At 36.7% G+C, this 23,640-nt stretch overlaps 1 protein-coding gene across 3 annotated transcripts in view; it reads left to right on the top strand.

Moving 5' to 3' along the window:
- Positions 1-23,640, top strand: part of ANK3 (ankyrin 3) — a 345,711-nt gene that overhangs the window by 294,092 nt on the left and 27,979 nt on the right. The window contains exons 34-40 of one of the 3 annotated variants that reach the window (XM_058298890.2): positions 544-666; positions 2,211-2,292; positions 6,209-12,688; positions 14,619-14,693; positions 17,816-17,947; positions 18,895-19,038; positions 21,740-22,418. In XM_058298890.2, coding sequence (XP_058154873.1) covers positions 544-666; positions 2,211-2,292; positions 6,209-12,688; positions 14,619-14,693; positions 17,816-17,947; positions 18,895-19,038; positions 21,740-22,418 — 7,715 coding nt within the window. Of the gene's footprint in view, positions 1-543; positions 667-2,210; positions 2,293-6,208; positions 13,997-14,618; positions 14,694-17,815; positions 17,948-18,894; positions 19,039-21,739; positions 22,419-23,640 lie in introns of all 3 variants that reach the window. The other 2 variants (XM_058298891.2, XM_071215805.1) reach the window with 2 other exon arrangements.

The raw sequence follows: 23,640 nt of genomic DNA, 5'->3' as shown, positions 1-23,640 counted from the left end.
AGACCAAACAAGCTAGAACAATAAGATGCATCATATTTGGTTAATGTACATAATCAAATAATGGATGGAATCCTTTAGCATTCAAGTCTCATCCCCATTTCTGATGGAAGCCAGGAAGCTTTCTAGAAAGATCTTCCTCTTCAGAGAAGTAAAAAGGACAATTGTTTTATTATTATTGTTATTGCTTTTATCACTATTATTTGCTGTTATTATTGTCACTAAAACTGCCTCAGTGCTAAGTCTTTAGGAAAAATTTATCAGGCAGGAAGAAAATGCATAAAACCAGAATGCAGAATGGATTGTCAGGACAAGACAAGCAGATGCAGCAGTCCTGTGTTTAGGCTAGGAATTTGGGCACTCTAAATCTTGCAGAGTTTAAATGTGACCACCCTGGATAACATGTAATTGTTATTACCATCTGTTCCATTTACCTTTTCTGTCTCTCAGACAGGGCTTCCTAAACAAGCGTGCTTAAATCTTATATAGAAAGGAACCCTCAGAAAAGTCTTTCTGAATAACTGTCAACTACCCAAATTCTTCTAGATTAGAGACACCAGCCAAGAGCCCTGTGGTCGCCTGTCTTTTCTGAAAGAACCAAAGACAACAAAAGGACTGCCTCAAACAGCTGTCTGCAACTTAAATATCACTCTGCCAGCACATAAAAAGGTATCTTTTAATACTGGTTTATTTTCATTTTCTTCCCCTGGTCTTGAAGAAGTAGGCCCTTGGTATGCAATTAAGGAATGCTTTGTAACATGATTAAAGCTCTTGAAACTCAAGTTTTATTAGTCTCCGTGTGTAAATTGACTAAGTCTTGTTACTGTGGTGTCAAATTCCTATGGTTTGTATGATGGAGTCCTCTGTTTATTGCCTCTGCTTCTGCTGGTAGTTCATAGATTTTTATGCTTTCAAGTAATGTCACACATTAATTTGCTGTGGATGTACAGTTCTTGATATTTTTTGTTGCTGTCTTTTGATTTGCTTTGCTTTCTAAATCAGCTTGCGTTTTGTGCTCCCTACTCAGTCCTTTTCATATCCTGATACTCTTTTCCCTGCTGTCCATTATAATATTCCTTGTCTCTGCAATGCATCTTGGAACCAAAAGGAGACAGAGTCAGATCAAGATGATGAGGTAATATGAACACTTCTGCTTTTATTCTATCAGAGGTAGAATAGAAATTGAACCTGTATAATAGAAGTATAGAGGGCTGAAGTGTGGGAAATGTCTTACTTATATTTTTGCAGATCTTACCTTAAGTGAGATAAAAGGGTATACATTTTTCTTAAAGAATGGTTCACTATTGCTCAAAATGCACACAAGAGTACTTCAGTACATTCAACAAAATTATAATCCAGCTGATTAAAACAGAAAACTAAAATTCTTAAACATTTTTTAATGTGATAGATTGGCATATATCTGTATATCTATATATGTTTCATGTACATATTTTCACCTAGTATCCACTGTGTTGTAACTTTCGATAACTAGATTATGGTCAACTAACATGAAAGTTTACTGTAGAAATAAACATTGTTTATGTGACATAAAATACTTGCTCACTGACTATTGATAGATATCTGATATGCTATTTAAAAGAATTTATCTAGACCGTGTATTTTAAGGGTGTAGTTGTTCAATTAAGTTCTGAATAAATTTTTCTTTTAAGTTAGTTCCTAATATTTTTCCAAGTTATATGATAAATGAAATTTTTTAAACCCACACATCAAAAATAGAATGAGCCAGCACAGGACTCGGTAACTTTTCTAATAAAACCTTAACCTGTTTTAATCTCTGCATCTATACTTTATACCTTTTTCATATAGAAACAGCAGCAGTAAGTGAAATAATAAACTTTCTGTGCCTTTTTTTCCTTGAATGTACTCACATAGAGTGAAGTGTACATTGTGATATGTGTGCTTTCAATATGAATGGATTTGGGGAAATTTACCGCTCAGCATCAGAAGTCTCTGTAATGCTCGTCTTTTATTTGTAGTTCCCTGTAGTCTGCTGTGTTGGTGCTCTTATATTTGCTGAATGATGATTATTTCGTTGAAACATTGGGGTGGGGTTGCAAAACGCTGGTAAGAAAGTAACATTTTCAAGAGGAAAATGTGTAAGAAGAAAATTAAAGATAAACGAGATATCAACATGCCATCCTACAAAATGTCACAAGGAATTTGGATACATAACCTCTTTTTTTCTTTTTCAGACTGAAAAAACAGATCGCCGACAGAGCTTTGCATCTTTAGCTTTACGTAAGCGCTACAGCTACTTGACTGAGCCTGGAATGAGTGAGTTTTCTAACGTTTACTAATCTATGTGGACTTTTATAAGAAGAGACATTTTTTCTATACACACTGAATTTGGGTCTCATTTGGAAGTCCAATAACAAAAGAAAAACTAAAATCTTATCACAAAATCTAAGTAATGTACTGTACACAGTTGAAGATATAAGGTTTAAGCACCCCTAGCTCATAGTGTCAAAACATAGTTTTTTAAGAAAGTCATTAACTCTTTTTAACTAGCAATATCCATTACTTGTCTTTAAAAACCTTGATTTCACTTTGGTTAATAGTGTAGTGCTAGGAGATAAATACCAATATTGCTTTAAATTTATGCTCAGAAGTGAAAATATTTTGCCCCTCTATATTTGAAATGGTAAAAAGGATGATAAAGTTACTTTGGTTGTCATCTCATTTTTAAAACATAGTTAGGTCATTACATCCTAGTCCTAACCCTTTTTCTTCCCACTTTGCAAGAATTATATGTTCCTCCCTTCTTGAGGTAGCACTCTAAATATTTATTGATATCCTATCGCCCCTGCTTCTTTTTCCTTTATTAAAATATCAGATCTAAATAAAACTGGCCTTCACTGCACTGGCTAGGCCCTTTAATTTTCTAGGGTTTGTTCTGGTTCATTGTTAATTGGCTTGCAAGTATCAAGGTGTAGATTCACTCATTTTTTCACTTATTCCTTCTCTCTGCATACTCTCCTTCCCTCCTCCCACTCCCCCCGGCCATCCTTATAATTATTCTCTCCAGTGATCATCGCTAAAGCCCTCAAGACAATCCCCTCTACCTACAGGAACTAAGAGGACTGAGAGCAGCACTGTGTTTGTTTGATGTAGAGTGGAGGAATAACACTTTAAGCATGACAGTTTCACTTAAGAGAGTTTATACTTTTTTTAAAAATTAGTAAATTGTTCCTAGCTGTTTCCCATTGACTCATAGTTGAGTTCAGGAAGAATTGGTAATTTATCAGCATAAACACAACTTTGGTTTCCCGCCCCTTTCCTAAAATCATGTTTCTGTGGGTCAACACAGCATATGAAAAGTGTAGCAGGAAACTACCCCACTACTTTCCTCACCTGGTCTTAGTATAATCTCCTAGAGTCTAGCTCCTAAACTATAGGGAAGCTTTTATATTCAGATACCAAATGGGGAGCACAAGAAAATGAACACTCATAAACATTTCTCCAGACTTCAGTTTTTACCTGTAGAAGAAATTTCAAAATCCTTTCAAAAAAGTAAGGGCTGAAATCAACTCCTATTAAGCTACAAAGCAGGGAAGGTATGTGTGTGCATAACTAGCTGGGTTTTCAGAACAACTAAATCTATTGGGTAGAGAAGTTTTCTTTGGAATACTCTTTTGCCCCAGAGCTAAGGCCCTTTCTGGGTAACTGGTTGGCATACCCAGGCAACATCCTTAAGCTTTAGATAGGCTCCTGAGACCTTGAGGTTAAGGTATATGCAGCTTTTCCGCTTGATTTTTGATAGAAAGAGGAGGTACTTTGTTTTATGAAAGGAAGCATAAGGCTAGATAAACTAAAGAATGAAGAGAAGTAAGAAGGGACTAAAAGAAAACTAAGAAAAAGTCACAGCCCCTGAGTTGGTATTAGAACTCCATCTCCCACCCAACCCCACTCTCCAAAAAAAAAAAAAAGAAAAAGATTCTGGTGTAATTTATTGTGTGACAACCAGAAATTCCCTTTGTTATGAAATGTATCACAAAATATGTGTGCTTAAAGCATAAAATATACAACTGCTTGGTAAGTTGGCTGCTCGAAGCAGAGCAGAGCAGAGCAGAGTATAAAACCATGGATATAGTTCAGAAGACTTCTTTCTTTGCCCGATGAACCAGCCATTGGTGGTAAAAGAGAGATGCTTTACCAGTTTCTGGTAGCTACTGAAATAAACTGTCTTGAGCCATTGCACTGAGCCCAAATCATCAAATTAAAGGAATCCCCAAACCTTCCATTTGCAGTGTGGCATTTCCAAAAGCAATATACTACTGAGAATTATGGCTAGGAGGGGTAATGGGTGGGTTTTTCCTTAGTTCTTCCACTTTTCTTTAGAATAATATTTAAACCTAGAAAAGGATATGTTCTGAATGTTTGAATTTAAATGTACACTAGGAATGAAAATCTTCACCCTTGTGGGAGTAGCTGCTAATCCAAGGACTGAATTGTAGCAATGGCACGGGCACAACATGAAGAAGAGCATAAAAGATGAAGCAGATTCTCATTTCCTCTTCGCATTTCACTCTTACTCTGAACCAGTGCTTTCTGGGAGCGAGACTGTAATCAACTTTGACGTAGAACATTAGCCATTGGCAGGCATTCCAAATCACTGTGACCAGCTTGGTTTGTTTGTTAGAGTTGTAAAAGTAGAGAGGACTAAATGCGTGTTTGTTCTTCCCCAGTGAGTGTGCTTATCTCATTTGTGTGTATTTCTTGCCCTACTGCCAGAAGAATGCAGGTACACGTCCATCTTTCCCAGTGGTAGATTTACCTGATGTTTGCTCCGGTATTTGGGAGTATTATCCATGAGTCCCAAGAATATTCTGGGAAAGCACCAGAATACAACTGATAAATTCAACACACTTTAATCCCACTGTAGATTCTTAAATATGGGGTGTTAAAAATATAACTGTACTTTTTATTTCCCCATGATACCTTTTGAGCATTGAAAGTAGACTAGATTATGAAAAAATCTAAGATGAACCATGTGCTTATTATATCCATTAAGAAGACAACTACAGAGATGGATATATTTAATTGCAGATATATTTTTAAAATGTATTATTAAATATTTTCCTAAATTATCAAAAGGTACTAAGACTTCATATCTCACGGAAAAAGTGTACTCTTCTTTCTAAATGCTCTTGTGGAACTATTTTTAAATTTATTATATTGTGCATAATATGGCATACAAATTGTATTACTTCATTGGCTTGTTTGCCATGATATATTGCGCATGAAAAAATGTTTTCAGTTGCTTTGCTTGCTTATAGTAAACATGAACCATATTTTCTGTTTTTTTTTCTCCTTTGTGTGTGTGTGAACACATGCATTTTTAAGTCATTTCATATAACATTTTCTTATTCCTCCACCAAAAGGAATATACTGCATGGAAAAAAGAAATGCAAACATTCCTTTTCTTTTTTTTTTTTCTTTTAAAATTCTAACTCAGAAAATTTCTTGCTCTTATTGGCTTTTTATGAGTGCGAAGCATAACTGAATTGTGCATGGAAGATACAGATTTAAAATCCAGTGGCTTCACAGTTTGCACATCAGTTGCCTGTCACTTAAAATTTATTTTTGACTCTGCATGAAATAGGCTTGAGTGGTTTTTAAAAAGAGCTTTAGATATTTAATATATAGCAACACACGTTGATATGGTTCTAAGTAGGTGCAATCTGATCACCAAAAGGTTCAAGGAGAGGGAACATTAGAAATTACTAAAATGAGAGTCATATGGTTGCACAAAACAGGCAAAATATAACGGCTACTGATATTCAAAACCAGCACATAAGAAAGTCAATAGGAAATAAGAGAACAGTTTTCCATTGTGGTTATTTTTCTCATGATTAATTCTTTCCTCATGTTTTTTGTTTTCCATTGTTGGCCTGTTTGGTTGCGATGTGCTTTTTCTGTCTTTCATTTCACATTGCCCTGCCTTTTATTTATGGCGTTTATTTATTTATTTTTATTTTTATTTTTTTTTATTTTGGATTAGTTATCTCTGTAGAATTTTTTCTCTTGTTTGTTTAATTATTCTGTTTGCCTCTTCCATTCTAAATCATGCAAACAATTGTACTTGCTTTTGTAATATTTCAAAGTTTACTGACCAATTTTTTTCTCTGGTCTCTCTGTTTCTCAACCATTTTTGTTGATTTTTGTGTTTGATTTCATTTTAAAATTTAAGAAACAGTTGAACGGAGTGCAGGAGCAACAAGATCCCTCCCCACCACTTATTCATACAAGCCATTCTTTTCTACAAGACCATACCAGTCCTGGACAACAGCTCCGATTACGGTGCCTGGGCCAACCAAGTCAGGCTTCACTTCCTTATCAAGTTCTTCCTCAAATACACCATCAGCTTCTCCATTAAAATCAATATGGTCTGTTTCGACTCCTTCTCCAATCAAATCCACATTAGGCGCGTCAACTACATCTTCAGTTAAATCCATTAGTGACGTGGCATCTCCAATTAGATCCTTTCGGACAATTTCTTCACCAATAAAAACAGTGGTGTCACAATCTCCATACAATATCCAAGTTTCTTCTGGTACCCTGGTTAGAGGTCCCACGATCACAGAGGCTACGCCTTTAAAAGGGCTGGCATCCAATTCTACGTTTTCCTCTCGGACCTCTCCAGTGACTACAGCAGGGTCTCTTTTGGAGAGGTCATCAATTACTATGACACCCCCTGCCTCCCCCAAATCAAACATTAATATGTATTCCTCAAGTTTGCCTTTTAAGTCAATTATTACATCAGCAGCCCCGCTAATGTCTTCACCTTTGAAGTCAGTGGTGTCTCCAGCTATATCAGCAGTTGATGCCATTTCATCAGCTAAAGTTACGATGGCATCTTCTTTCTCATCACCTGTGAAACAGGTGCCTGGACATGCAGAGGTAGCATTAGTCAATGGATCTATTTCCCCTCTGAAATATCCATCATCTTCAACTTTAATCAACGGATGCAAAGCCACTGCCACATTACAGGACAAAATTTCTACAGCTACAAACTCTGTGAGCTCTGTGGTTAATGTAGCCACTGACACAATTGAGAAAGTGTTTTCTACCACAACAGCAATGCCATTTTCCCCACTCAGGTCCTATGTTTCTTCAGCACCATCAGCTTTTCAGTCTCTAAGAACTCCTTCCGCAAGTGCACTCTATACATCCCTTGGGTCGTCAATATCTGCAACTACCTCATCTGTAACTTCATCAATAATAACAGTGCCAGTATACTCTGTAGTCAATGTTTTGCCAGAACCAGCATTAAAGAAACTTCCAGAGTCTCATTCACTTACAAAATCAGCAGCAGCCTTGCTGTCACCCATTAAAACATTGACTACGGAGACCCGTCCTCAGCCCCATTTCAATCGAACTTCATCTCCAGTTAAGTCATCATTGTTCCTTGCACCCTCTGCCCTTAAGTTGTCTGCACCATCTTCCTTATCTTCCAGTCAGGAGATACTAAAAGACGTGGCCGAAATGAAGGAGGACCTAATGCGGATGACTGCAATACTTCAGACAGATGTGCCTGAGGAAAAGCCATTCCAACCTGAACTCACAAAAGAAGGGAGAATTGACGATGAAGAGCCTTTCAAAATTGTTGAGAAAGTAAAGGAAGACTTAGTAAAAGTTAGTGAAATCCTTAAAAAGGATGTGTGCGTAGATAATAAAGGATCACCCAAATCACCTAAGAGTGACAACGGACTCTCTCCTGAAGATGACTGGATAGAATTTACTTCAGAAGAAATAAAAGAAGCAAGACAGCAAGCTGCAGGGAGCCGTTCTCCATCTCTGCCGGAGAGGGTGCAAGTAAAAGCAAAGGCTGCCTCTGAAAAGGATTATAACTTGACCAAAGTTATTGATTACCTAACAAATGATATTGGGAGTAGTTCTTTGGCAAACTTAAAGTACAAGTTTGAGGATGCAAAGAAGGATGGTGAAGAGAGACAGAAAAGAATTTTAAAACCAGCAATTGCTTTGCAGGAACACAAACTCAAAATGCCTCCAGCCTCCATGAGGCCTTCCACCTCTGAGAAAGAATTATGTAAAATGGCCGATTCCTTTTTTGGAACAGATACTATTTTAGAGTCTCCAGATGACTTTTCTCAACATGATCAAGATAAAAGTCCCCTGTCGGACAGTGGCTTTGAAACAAGAAGTGAGAAAACGCCTTCAGCCCCACAAAGCGCTGAAAGCACTGGTCCTAAACCACTTTTTCATGAAGTCCCCATCCCTCCTGTCATTACAGAAACAAGAACCGAAGTGGTTCATGTTATCAGGAGCTATGAGCCCTCAGCTGGAGATGCTTCCCAGTCCCAACCAGAGGAGCCTGTGTCACAACCTTCACCTACTTTTATGGAACTGGAGCCAAAGCCTACCACATCTAGTATTAAAGAAAAAGTTAAAGCATTTCAAATGAAGGCCAATAGTGAAGAAGATGACCACAATCGGGTTTTGAGCAAAGGCATGCGTGTTAAAGAAGAGACTCATATAACCACAACCACCAGAATGGTTTATCATTCTCCACCAGGTAGTGAAGGTGCTTCTGAGAGGATTGAAGAAACCATGTCAGTCCATGACATCATGAAAGCCTTTCAGTCTGGGCGGGACCCTTCCAAAGAACTGGCAGGTCTGTTTGAACATAAGTCTGCAGTGTCTCCAGATGTTCATAAGTCTGCTGCTGAAACCTCAGCCCAGCATGCAGAGAAGGACAACCAAATGAAACCCAAATTGGAACGTATAATAGAAGTCCACATTGAAAAAGGTAACCAAGCTGAGCCCACTGAAGTCATTATTAGAGAAACCAAAAAGCATCCAGAAAAGGAAATGTATGTCTATCAGAAAGACTTATCCCGGGGCGATATTAACCTAAAAGATTTTCTGCCAGAAAAACACGATGCTTTTCCTTGTTCAGAGGAACAGGGTCAGCAAGAAGAAGAAGAGCTTACTGCTGAAGAGTCATTGCCTTCTTATCTGGAGTCTTCCAGAGTAAACACTCCTGTGTCCCAAGAAGAAGATAGTCGCCCTAGTTCTGCTCAACTCATATCTGATGACTCTTATAAAACATTGAAGCTTTTGAGTCAACACTCAATAGAATACCATGACGATGAGTTGTCAGAACTAAGAGGGGAGTCTTACAGGTTTGCTGAGAAAATGCTTCTGTCAGAAAAGCTAGATGTGTCACATTCTGATACTGAGGAATCGGTTACAGACCATGCAGGACCCCCTAGCTCAGAGTTACAGGGGTCTGATAAACGACCCAGAGAGAACATAGCCACTGCCCCCAAAAAAGAAATTCTCTCCAAAATCTGTAAAGATGTATCTGAAAATGGTGTAGGTAAAGTGTCTAAAGATGAGCATTTTGATAAAGTGACAGTGTTGCATTATTCTGGCGATGTTAGTAGTCCAAAACATGCCATGTGGATGCGCTTTACTGAGGACAGATTAGATAGAGGTAGAGAGAAGTTGCTATATGAAGACAGGGTGGACAGGACTGTGAAGGAGGCTGAAGAAAAACTGACTGAAGTGTCACAGTTTTTTCGTGACAAAACTGAAAAGCTAAATGATGAACTACAGTCCCCAGAGAAAAAGTCACGTCCCAGAAATGGCAAAGAATACTCTTCTCAAAGCTCTACCAGTAGCAGCCCTGAGAAAGTACTGTTAACAGAGCTGTTGGTATCCAATGATGAGTGGGTTAAGACAAGGCAGCATGGCCGTGATGGACAAGGCTTCCCCAAAGCCGATGAGAAGAAAACGTCTAGTCTGCCTGACAGCCCAGAGAAGAGGGATCTTTCCCAACAGACTGAAGAGAGCAAGTCCACAGTGGAAGCCAAAGGAAATATTCCACAGAGCACAGCACCAGAAGGGCCCCAGTCTGGGTTTCAGCTCAAACAATCTAAACTTAGTTCCATTAGATTAAAATTTGAACAAGGCATACATGCAAAAACTAAAGACATGTCTCAAGAAGACAAAAAGCCAGATGGGCAATCCAGAATCCCAGTTAAAAAAATCCAGGAGAGCAAGCTGCCTGTGTATCAAGTTTTTGCTAGAGAAAAGCAGCAGAAGGCCATAGACCTCTCAGATGAAAGTGTGCCGGTACAAAAAGATTTTATGGTATTGAAAGCCAAAGATGAGCATGCCCAAAGCAATGAAATTATTGTAAATGATTCTGGCTCTGGTGATGTGAAAAAAGAGAGAACTGAAATGTCAAGTAAAGCAATGCCTGACTATTTTTCCGAGCAACAGGCTAAAGACTTGGCATGTCATGTACCCTCAGATTTAGCAACTAAGGAACCATGGGACAAAAAGGTCTTTAGAACATGGGAAAGTTCTGGAGCTACTAACAATAAGTTGCAGAAAGAAAAACTTTCACATGTACTTGTTCATGATGTGAGAGAGAATCACACTGGTCACCCTGAGACTAAAAGCATTGATCAAAGGAGTGAATTTATGTCTGTGACTGAGAGAGAACACAAATTAACAAATGGTGCTCTCTCAGAAATGAAGGAAATGACTGTGAAATCTCCCTCCAAAAAAGTCTTATATAGGGAATATGTTGTTAAAGAAGGCGAATGTCCAGGAGGATCTCTTGATCAACTTTCCAGAAGAAGTGAGAGCTCAGCAGTGTCCCACATTCCAGTCAGAGTTCCTGATGAAAGGAGAATGCTGTCTTCTAATATTCAAGACGGTTTTTGTGAGCAGTCGACATTTCCAAAACATGAACTTTCACAAAAATTACCCCAATCATGTATGAGTAAAGAGACCATTGAGACACAGCATTTTAATTCTGTAGAAGATGAAAAAGTTACGTATTCAGAAATCAGCAAAGTTTCCAAACATCAGAGTTATGTAGGCTTATGCCCGCCTCTCGATGAAACCGAAATCTCCCCCACCAAATCTCCTGATTCTTTAGATATTAGCCCAGGAAAGGAATCTCCCTCTAGTGATGTATTCGACCACAGTCCCATTGATGGATTGGAAAAAGTTGCACCATTAGCTCAGATAGAGGGAGGGAAAGAAATAAAAACGTTACCCGTTTATGTTAGTTTTGTACAAGTGGGGAAGCAATATGAAAAGGAGATACAACAAGGAAGTATTAAAAAAATCATAAGTCAGGAATGTAAGACAGTACAAGAGACCAGGGGGACCTTTTATACAACTAGACAACAAAAGCAACCTCCTTCTCCCCAAGGTAGCCCAGAAGATGATACTTTAGAGCAAGTATCCTTCCTAGACAGCTCTGGGAAAAGCCCTTTAACCCCAGAAACTCCCAGTTCAGAAGAAGTGAGTTATGAGTTTACATCCAAGACACCAGACTCGCTCATAGCTTATATACCAGGCAAACCCAGCCCAATCCCGGAGGTTTCTGAGGAATCAGAGGAGGAAGAACAGGCCAAATCAACCTCCTTAAAGCAGCCCAGGGTGGAGGAGACAACAGTTGAGCGTGAAATGCCTCCTGATGTGAGCAGAGACTCTAACCAAAGACCTAAAAATAACAGAGTTGCCTATATCGAATTTCCCCCTCCTCCACCCCTGGATGCAGACCAGATAGAGTTAGATAAAAAACAGCATTATCTTCCTGAAAAAGAGGTGGACATGATTGAAGTCAATTTACAAGATGAGCATGACAAGTACCAGCTGGCTGAACCAGTCATCCGAGTGCAGCCACCCTCGCCAGTTCCTCCTGGAGCAGATGTCAGCGATTCAAGCGATGATGAATCTATTTATCAACCAGTCCCAGTTAAAAAATATACCTTCAAATTAAAGGAGGTAGACTTTGAGCAAAAAGAAATGACAAAATCCAAAGATTCTGCTGAAAGGGCTGCCAACCAGAAAGAACTTGAAACTAATGGATCTGGAAAAGATAATGAATTTGCCCTTGGACTTGATTCACCTCAGAATGAAACTGCCCAGAATGGGAACAATGACCAGTCCATTACTGAGTGTTCCATCGCTACCACAGCAGAGTTTTCTCATGATACAGATGCCACGGAGATAGACTCTCTGGATGGTTATGATCTGCAAGATGAAGATGATGGTTTGACAGAAAGTGATTCTAAACTCCCAAGTCAGTCCATGGAAATTAAGAAAGATGTCTGGAACACAGAGGGCATTCTGAAGCCAGCTGATCGCTCTTTCAGCCAAAGTAAACTTGAAGTTATTGAGGAGGAGGGAAAGGTGGGACCAGATGAAGACAAGCCACCTTCTAAAAGTTCTTCATCTGAAAAGACTCCTGATAAGACTGATCAGAAGTCAGGGGCCCAGTTTTTCACACTAGAAGGCAGACATCCTGACAGATCAGTGTTTCCTGATACTTATTTCAGTTACAAAGTAGATGAAGAATTTGCCACTCCTTTTAAAACGGTAGCAACCAAAGGTCTAGACTTTGACCCTTGGTCTAATAACCGAGGAGATGATGAAGTTTTTGACAGTAAATCACGGGAAGATGAAACTAAGCCATTTGGCCTGGCAGTGGAAGACCGTTCTCCAGCCACAACCCCTGACACAACACCAGCCAGAACACCAACTGATGAAAGTACCCCAACTAGTGAGCCTAACCCCTTCCCATTTCATGAAGGAAAAATGTTTGAGATGACTCGCAGTGGTGCAATTGACATGAGCAAGAGGGATTTTGTTGAAGAGAGGCTCCAATTTTTCCAGATTGGTGAGCATACTTCTGAAGGGAAGCCAGGGGACCAGGGGGAAGGGGATAACAGTATGGTCACTGCCACCCCACAGCCACACTCAGGGGACACCACTGTAGAAACCAATCTAGAGAGAAATGTAGAGGCACCTACAGTCGAACCTAACCCCAGCGTCCCGACCAGCGGAGAGTATCAGGAAAGCACATCCAGTAGCGGCTCCCTGGAGAAATCAGCAGCAGCCACTAACACGTCTAAAATTGACCCCAAGTTGCGCACGCCTATAAAAATGGGAATTTCTGCATCCACCATGACCATGAAGAAAGAAGGCCTCGGAGAAGTAACAGATAAGATAGAAGCTGTGATGACCAGTTGTCAGGGACTAGAGAATGAAACAATCACGCTTTCAAATACAGCAAATAGCCAGATGGGCATTAGGTCCCAAGAAAAACATGATTTTCAAAAAGATAATTTTAATAACAACAACAATTTGGATTCTTCCACTACACAGACAGATAACATTACAAGTAACATAGTTGTGACAGAACATTCTGCACCCACTTGTTCCACAGAGAAAGCTAATCCGGTGAAAAGCTCATCAGGAAGAAAGACAGGGGTACTGCAAGGACACTGTATAAGAGATAAGCAGAAAGTTCTGGGAGAGCAGCAAAAGACAAAAGAATCGATAGGGATTAGGCGAAAATCCAAACTTCCTGTAAAGGCCACTTCACCAAAAGATATCTTCCCACCAAATCACATGTCAAACATTAAAGCAAGTAAAATGAAGCAGGTTAGTCAATCTGAGAAAACCCTTACTTCTTCATGTATAGATGTAAAGTCCAGAATTCCAGTGAAAAACACACAGAGGGATAACATAGCTTCAGTTAGAAAAGCATGTGCCACACAAAAGCAAGGGCAGTCAGAGAAAGCCAAGGTCAAACAGCTTCCATCCAAGTTGCCAGTAAAGGTAAGATCCACCTGTGTCACCACCACCACCACCACCACCACCACTACCACCACCACCACCACAGTTAAAGGTAGGAAAAGTCAGCTTAAGGAAGTGTGTAAACATTCCATTGAATATTTTAAGGGAATTAGTGGTGAGACCTTAAAGCTTGTGGAACGCCTCTCTGAAGAAGACAGAAAGATGCAGTCTGAGTTGTCCGATGAGGAAGACAGTACCTCAAGAAACACGTCGTTGTCCGAGACTTCCCGGGGTGGCCAGCCTTCAGTTACAACGAAGTCTGCTAGAGATAAGAAAACAGAGGCAGCACCTTTAAAATCAAAGAGTGAAAAGGCCGGCAGTGAGAAAAGGAGCAGTAGAAGGACTGGTGAGAATGAAGGCAGTCAGGTTTCTTGAGCACGCTTTGCTCACATCCTGGAGAACGAGCCTAGTTTGTAAACACTTTCCAACTCGTAGACTCTAGTGCATGAACTGTTGTGGTTGCCTGTGGAGTGACATAACTGTAGTTTCTCATTCTGTCATTGTCATCTGTTTGTGCTGTCTTATATATTCTTCTTTCTTCCTTTAGTCAAACTACACTGTAGACAGCTAGGGAAGCATGCTGAAGATATTGGTGTCATTCAAGATGGCAACTTTTTTTTATTGTGCTAATGGATATAATTCTGTCGAACTAAAAGCACAGATGTTGGCATCCCAACATGGTGTTTTCACCAAGACAACAATTCTGTAACTGTTGTAAACTAGCTAGCTTGTCAGCATGTTCAGTTCCATTACATTGAGCATCCATGTAGTCTGACATTTGGCCTGATGCAGGTAAAAAACAAGTGAGCCATGTGAATAAAAGAAGTGTTCATGTAGGTGATTAGGACACATTTAAGTGTATGGTGTTAGTATTAGTCTCTCTGTAAAATCTGAGTACTGCTAAAAGCAATTTTCCAGTATTGTATCTTTCTTGATGATTATTTTAATTAAGAAATTGTAAACCGTAGGTCCACAGAGTCCATGTGAGCGGACAGATATCAGAATGGCAATAGTAGCCGATCACCTGGGCCTTAGTTGGACAGGTAAGTGTATATACTCCCTGAGTGAAACAAATAGTTTCTTAATTTGTCTTATTCACAAGTGGATCTTTATAAAAATGTAAAGTAAACAAAAAGGAAAACCATTTTTTATCACCCATAATTCTTCCTACCCAGAGATAATTACCAATTATACCTTGTATACTGTGTGTTTCTAAAGCTTTTCTATGCATATACTCTAAGGAATAGAAATTTCAATCTTGTTTTGCCTTAAGTGTAAGTACTTTCTTCACAATTGCCATTTCTGATAATATAGAATAACCTTTTACCTCATAGCATATTTTTTGTGTGTGGTGTGGCATAAAGGAAAATAAAGCTAAGAGCAATGACTTTTAAATAATCTAAACATGATTTATGCCTTTAGGACAGCTCTCTTAGGCAACAGTTCAATTAACACGTGCCTGGGTTTCACAAATGTTATTCGTGAATCTTTTTTCTTTTTTTTTTGCAATGTGTACATACTCTATGTTTATTTATCTGATGCTTTTATTTAAATGGAGTTGTTTTTGTGCTCAAAGATTTTATTTAAAAGGAAAAAAGTATCAGTGTGATAAGAGAAAGTTTGAATACTTTGCAATACGTATATAAACAAGAAAACAAAGGAGTGGCAGTAAGTTTGAAATTTGAATAAAGTAAAAAATAGGATACAAGTAAACAAATCTATTCAATTTACAAAAGTAGTTGAGTTCTGTGAAATGAATGAAACCATTTATGATCAGTGTATAGAAAAGGAATATTTGGCTTTGGAACATTAAAGATGACAATGAGGTTCTGTATCAATATGACATTTCTGTTTTGTAGTTTATGAATCTGAGAAATTTAAAGTTTGAGTGTACTTTTTTAATTGCATGGCCAAAAACCACAATCATTAAAATAATAAACTTGTAACATCCAAAGTTATCTTGCATACTATCAGTGACGTACATTCCGTACTTGGGGAACAATTATCTACATTATTAAAAGCAAGAACATGAATCTAGATAATAGAAAACAAGTTCATCTAAATTTTTTCCCTTTGAATGTTCTCAGCCCTTTTCCCACACCCCCATATATTAAACCTTCTCCCTGTCCCCCAGTTTGCACTATGCTAATGATCGGGAGCCTAGCTGAGCTCTACAAAGACAGGTAAAACTGAGTTAGACTTTGCAGATGGTTGAGCATTAACAGCAATTTATTATGTATAAATGTTTGCTAATACACTCATGTTAATGATAATATTCATATTTTAACATTGACCATTGAAATCTGAAAATACACGCGCAAATACTGATTGTGTGGTATTATATATCCATAAATATTAGATTTTTGTCTTTAAGCGTATACAGTCCTTAGTGTTTCATAGTAAATTGTTGGAGAAGATGTGGCCTAAGATAGTCAAACACAAAACCATTTTTGGCAACATTGCACCAGAACTTCTTCATTTCATCAGCTCACCTACCACTAATCTCAACCTCTGACTATATTGCACAAAACTAAAATTTAACTTAGTATACTATAAAATTCTTAGTTATTATGTGTTTTTTGTTCTTTACTGAGTCTCCATACAATGGATGCAGTTTGGTCTGAAGATTTGTTGGACAGTAGAGAGTACTGTCTCTTAAAATACAAAGAGATGAACTTTTCTAATTAGGATTATTATATGTTCAACGAAGGTTATTAGGAAAATTAAGTTCATAGAAGAATAAAATTTAAATCTCTCAATTAACAGTTAACCACTCAACATTTTAATGTGCTTGATTTTTTAAATAAAAATTTCTTATAATATTATATATATAATGTAATTTTCTGCTTTTTTGTCATTAGTTTTCTACAAAATTAAATATTCTCTGATCTCATTTTTAATGGATAAATAACATCCAATAAACATACCTTACAACAGTGTTTTTCTCACTGTGGGTCACAGTGGATTCGTGAGTCATGAAATCAATTTATGACTTTGTTTTTGTCTTTGAACAGGATAGAATATAAAAGAAAATGTCTGTGAATTAAGACTAAGTTTTGCTCAATGAATATTGGTTTCGGTTATATAAATGCTGTGATACACATGAATTTCTAAATGCAGGCTATGATCAAAAAATGCTGCAAGCCTCTGCCTTACATTAATGAATTCTTCTCCATTTGTTCAACATTTTTTCAGTAGCACAAGCCTGCAGAGAACATTCATGTATATAAAACACTGTGTACAATTATATATCAGCAGGATAGATTCCTAGAAGTAAATATCTTCTTCAAAGAACATGGACTTTTTTGAGCCTCTGAACTGCATTTTGCCAAATTGCTGGGGATAGTACTTAAGGGGGATAGAATTTTGACCAAATTCTTTACTAGGGGAGCAATTCTTTTGCCATTTTTAAAAATTTGTATAAATGTTCAAGGTAATAAATGCATGATACTTTTTTCAAATAGTACAAAAAAAAAAAAGTGAAAAGTAAGCCTCCTTCCCACATTTGACTCCTTGTTTTCCTCTTCCAAGGCAGTCACTAATACACATGTGTATCTTTCCAAGGACACTCTCTACATTTACAAGATTGAATGTATGCGTATATACATGTAGATGGTAAAAAAGCCCTCTTTTTCATGTTTTTACACAAGTGGCAGCATGTTATATATGATTTGCCCTGAGTCATCATTTAACCTCCCAAGTAGAGTTCATGAAACATGAAGGCATGTAGAGTAGAATATTATGTGAGTAAAAGATGTACTTTATGAAGACTGCCTAGGGCAAACCCTGTCAGCATCTCTTGTTTTGTATTTATGAGCTGTATAACCCCCACCTATCTTGTATGCAGTTTGTTCAAATTGTAGAGAATATTGTGGCTGAATTAAAAGAATCAAGCCACATCCTCTTTGTAAAAGATCAAAAATCGTTGTAATCTCTAAAGAGAAATAATTATATGTAAATAATTCCATCAAGAAAGTAATCACAGCTTGTGCATATATGATCACTACTTCCCATGAAAATCACAGCTATAAAGATTAATGCTCAAGACTACTTAGGCTCACTCTGAAATTCCCTTGATTTGTGTGGCAGTTGAACACTACTTTTATGAAATATATGCAGTAAAAATAGAATATGAAATCTTAGTAACTCTTTTCCTTTTCTACAGAACTGGCGAGGGAACTGAATTTCTCAGTGGATGAAATCAATCAAATACGTGTGGAAAATCCAAATTCTTTAATTTCTCAAAGCTTCATGTTATTAAAAAAATGGGTTACCAGAGATGGAAAAAATGCTACAAGTATGCTGAAATTCTATTATTATAATTTTCAAAACTGCATATATCCAATATTTTAGATAAGCCTACTGATTCATGCAAATACTGTTCTGAATTTTCTGTAATTTTTAATGTATTATAGAAAAAGTAAAATCAGAATAATCAAAAAAAGCAAATCTTTTGAAGTTATAGTTGTTTAATTTAGTGCCGATATTTTATATAAAAACTTTTGAAAGTTTTTCAGAAAACAAGTAGTGGGTTTTTTTTTTCTTTTGCATTTTGTCTGTAGTCCTTAGTGACTATCAAAAATGAAAAAATAAATCTAGTTAAATCATGGGATGGTTGTCAGAAACACTTGGAAGCTACTGTTAATGGCTAGAGGTAGAGGGGCAGGGAAGTAGAGAGGGAAAGATAAGATGAAAATAGAGAGCTAAATCATTTTATTCAGCTTCATCTATGGTGGCAGAGAATTCTCTAGTGTCGCTGGGTTTTGTTCTGTTGGGAAGTGAGGGGTGCTATACTATATGGTAAGTGCCAACCCATGAAAATGTAGAATAACTTACTGTGCGTTTGCCTTTGTCAGTCTGACCATAGTAAGTCATTAAATGCATCAAATATGAGGGTGACCTATTTTGACATTTTTAAAAGACAGGAACTTGTTTAACGTTTTATTAGATCTCCTCATGATAAAAGGAGCCTAGCTAGTTGGAGGCCCATACTGCTCTGTTGCAGTATGGAGAATGCTGCTGCCGCCATGTACAGCTTCACAAAGGAATTCTTAAGACCCTAAATGTGACTCTCTGCAGAAGCGAGCATTCTGGGCCCTCTGAATAGTGATACAGCAGAGCTGAAGTAGGGAGGAGCTAAAATGGCAGGAGGGATGCAAAAGCCATGCCTTTGTATGGATATTGTACTGCCTGGAAGAAAATAATTTCTTATTTGGGTCTTCAACCTTTTTTTCTCCTTTTCAGCTGATGCCTTAACTTCCGTCTTAACAAAAATTAATCGAATAGATATAGTGACTCTGCTAGAAGGACCAATATTTGATTATGGAAATATTTCAGGCACCAGAAGTTTTGCAGATGAGAACAATGTTTTCCATGACCCTGTTGATGGTAATTGAATTTAGTGTTCATATTTATTTAATCATTTGCTAGAATTGAAAGTGCAGTAGAACAAGGGAATCATTTAAAACTAACTAAATTGTGATTTGCTTGACTTAATTTCTCATTTTCACAGCACTTTTCAAGAGTCTGCAAATAAACACTGGTATCAGAGCTAACTTGGTAAAGGTGTCTGCCATATAAAAATACAAATAATGAGATATATAAGCATAAGCTATCTGAAAGAGTTGAAATTTCAAATATTTTATATGACCAAATGGAAGAAAATTTAATATCTTGAGAATGCATTGATTTTTGTGGTTTTTACTTATTATATTAACTAAAAAACTAGCAATCTCTTTTACTCATCTGTAGGTAAAAACTTATGAACCATTTTTACCAAGCAAGCAAGATATTGGATCACTATTTTATACATATAGTGTGCAAATTCTCAAGGTAAATGATGAATTACTGCTCAGGGACCAAGTATTAAAATGTGAATTGAAAAAGTCTAATATATCGCTCAAAGAAGTGCTTGATCTAGCATCATTTTAACTTCTTTTGCTGCCCTTTATTTTATTTTTTTAAATCTTACTTTATCCTATATAAAGGGCAGCATAATTTCTATTTCAATGAACCAAGATGTTACTAATAGCATAATAATAATTCCTCTTTACATTGGCTTAATTTGTATAATAATGTTCTCATCTTTCCTTCATTATGTAAATTGGGCTTTTTCATCAACGTATTAAGAAAACATAATAAATATCCTATTATGTTTTTCAAGATATTCTTGTCTTACCTTCACAAATGGAAATTTATTCTTACAATGAATTTTGAGTAAACAATGTTGATTGTGCAGAGACAGGAAGAGGAGAAGGAATATTTTTCAACCATTCCAACTTTTGAAAAATATGGTGACTTTCTATTTTTAAACTGGCAACGTTAGACTAACAGGAGTCAGTAACCTCTACTGTCTGCATTATTATGTGACAAACGATCTCAAATTCTTAGCTTCTGCTTTCTAAAGTTAAATGTCAACAGAAAATTAAAACATAGTTTGTTATCCACATAATATAAACATGATGCTAATAATGTGAAAAGCTGTTTCTTTTTAAGTTAATAAATACCATAGATATTGAACAAAATGCTCTCTAAAGGCTTTGTATTATATATGAGAGCATATATTGGTAACTAATTTTTTTTTTGCGCTAGGCTAATATTTAGACCAATGTTATATCAAATTCTGAATTATTGCCAAGTTATAGTTTAAACATTCTTTTAATTGTCTTTATTGGGAAATTTTTTAAAACAAAAGTAGCTCTAACAAAAAAGATCACCAGGAAAAAAGGAAGTCTTAAATGGACCTAGAAGCTGTGTTGAATTTTAACGTTTTAAAATCAGAATATCATTAAAACAAATTTACAAAAGTTTTTGTTCCTATGTTTTAATATTTCATATTCTTTGTGTAAAAAGTTCTTAGGGAAACTTAGGAATGTTGTAAAAAAATAAATTTCACTTACGCTAATTATAAAGCTCAGGTAATCTTAGCCAATTTTTCAACAAGATTCTGCTTTATAGATGACCATCACTGAAAAATGTTCACTTACCTATAGCAATTTGATTTACAACAAAAAGCCAAGTTGGTATTTGTCTTGGATTGATGGGAAAATTAGCTTTTGTTTTGTAGACCAATAAACCAGAAAATGTGCTCCGTTGCCTTTTTTTCCCTGTCTCTCCTCTTCAATCTTTTATGGAACTTCCTTTCCTCACCATGACCAGACTGTAATTTACTTTTCTCTTTGCTGATGCAGAAAAATACTTCCTTAGTCCATGCAGCACTGTTTAAACAAGAGAACTGCTCCCTCCTTCCCCTTTGTGTAGGCTGGTTAAGAAACCTCCATGTTTCATATCATGAATATTCACTGCAGTTTGCATGGTTTTCCTCCTGTCTCTCTTATGTATGATTTCTTTTTTCTCTTTATTTGATTTGGGGTTCTCACTGGATCCCCATCACCAAGTTCACCGAGATCTCCATACACAACAAACCATTTCATTGCCATCACATTACGCTACCTAAAAAGTTTACATGGATTCTTTCCTGCTTTGGCTCTGCTTTTAAATCCTTTTCTTGACACCTTTTTTAGATTTTTTCCCCCAGTGCCACTGCTCTAAAAATCTAATAATCACTTCTTTCTAAGATTAAATTCATTTTTCTTTGCTGTAAAATTCATGGGAAATAAATAAGAATTAAGAGTTGGGTTGCATTACTTAAATGTAGAGTTTTTAAAATACGTTATAATTATTTTCAAAAATTTGTTTCTTGTGGTTTGCTGTATTCAGTTCACCACAATATGGATTTTGCATGCTAAAAGTAGGAAGATAATAAATTTGGCCATGGAATAAATGTATTTTATATGATGACAGCTAACTATATTGGATTAAATTAGTCTGCTTATTTAAATCACTGTATTGAAATACCAAAATTAGGAAATAATTAGTACCTTAATTAACGTTCTGTCTTATTAGAGTTTGCACTAGGCTCTTTATTTCACTGTATTACATTTAATTGAACTAAAGCAATGAATTTACCAACATTGTTCTGTGATTCATCATTCATTTTCATACCTAATACAGTTTTAGTCATTCCATGTGTTTTTGTTTGATGTGCTCTAATTCATTCCAGTCAGTCCAAATGTACTGTCTTCCATAGGTTACCCTTCCCTTCAAGTGGAATTGGAAACCCCCACAGGGTTGCACTACACACCACTCACCCCTTTCCAGCAAGATGATAATTTTAGTGACATCTGTAGCATAGAGTCTCCCCTTAGGATCCCCAGTAGACTGAGTGATGGGCTAGTGCCATCCCAGGGAAACATAGAACATTCAGCAGACGGACCTCCAGTTGTAATTGCAGAAGACACTTCCTTAGAAGACAGCAAACTGGAAGACTCATTGCCTTTAACAGAATTGCCTGAAGCAGTGGATGTAGATGAGAGCCAATTGGAGGATGTGTATCTGAGTGAGTATCCTCAATACCTCGGAAGTTTGGCTGGGGTCCCAAAAGATGGTAAATCGCCAGAATCACTGAAACAGACTAGAAAAGTGGGTGTAAGCTCTGAACAGCAGGAGAAAGGAAAATCTGGTCCTGATGAGGAGATGACGGAAGAAAAACTCAAATCTCTATTTGAGGACATTCAACTTGAAGAAGGAGTAGAGGCTGAGGAGATGACAGAAGAAAAAGTGCAGGCTATTCTTAAAGGTGTTCAGCAAGCAGAACGGAAAATGTCTTCAATTACAGGTTGGCAGAATGAGACATCAAGTGGAAACCTAGAGTCCCTTGCTCAAGCTCGAAGAATAACTGGTGGGTTACTAGATCGACTGGATGACAGGTATGGCTCTGTTTAAGGAAAAGGAAAGTTTAAGAATTTGTTTAAATATATTCTTGTTTGCAATGACTCTTTTTAAATTACCATTCCAGTTTGGGGATAATTCCTGCTTTAAAGGTTTGTTCATTATACTAATTGAAAGAAGAAAATTTACTTTAAATATAATTCTCAAAAACATTAAGAGCTTGGAGTAAAATGCAGAAAATTTTAATATGCTTGCCAAATATATATACACATTCCCTTTACTTTAGAAGATTACTCTTTTTGAGTTTATTATTCATCATATTATTCTTTCAATAAGATTAATGTTCATTAAAAATAACTTAAAAGAAAAGCCCAAGTCCTTTAAACAGCCAGTTGTTTATTAACTGCAAACATAAATATGCTTATTATACAAACTTCAAAAATGCAAATAAAAAAATTCAAGTACACCCTCATCACCTAACAATAATCATCATTAACATTTTGGTGTATTTCCCTTCTATGCAATTATTTTTAATGTACAAGTGCAGAGAAGCAAAAAAAGTCATCTGTCCTAACATGCTAATAAAATCACTGTTAACATTTTATGTATCCTCTATGTTTTTTTTGACATAAGTATTATTTTCCAAGATTAGAAACATCTAATACAGATAATTCTTTACTCCAAATAATATTGCTATGATAAATATTTTGTTTATAACCCAAATAATTCCCTGATCATGAGTCTGGTTCATATTTTTATACAATGTGCCACTGGCCTTGTTTTAGAGTAATGAGAGCCAAGTCTGTTCTTGGTTCAAATCCTACCACCATCAGGTATGCACTTTGTGACTTAAGATATGTTTCTGTGTTCTACGAAAGTCACTTTAATATTTTTAAAAATAAAAATACTACTACTTATGTCAAACAGTTCTATGGATCGAAAAAGAAAGCATAGTAGCATACTTACCAAATGACCAGTACAAATAATAGTCTCTCAATAATAGTAGGCATTATTTTTATTTATGCACACATCATAGCAACTCATGATCAACATAGTTGGATGCAAGAGAACTAAATTTATTTCATAGCCATCGTAGTATTTTTATATTGCTGATAAGCTTCTTGTGCAATAGAAATTTCCAAAGAGAGAATTTACAGAATTTTCAAAGAGGAGTTTGCAAAAATTTTGGAAAATAGTAGTATCAATGAATTCTATGTCTGTGTTCAGATATAGTCACATAATTTATAGTTGCATATCAGG

The sequence above is a fragment of the Dasypus novemcinctus genome, chromosome 6 (assembly GCF_030445035.2).
Source record: "Dasypus novemcinctus isolate mDasNov1 chromosome 6, mDasNov1.1.hap2, whole genome shotgun sequence".
NCBI classification, from domain to species: domain Eukaryota; kingdom Metazoa; phylum Chordata; class Mammalia; order Cingulata; family Dasypodidae; genus Dasypus; species Dasypus novemcinctus.
Note: the sequence above shows the minus strand (reverse complement) of the source record. Positions and strands in the feature narration are given on the sequence as shown.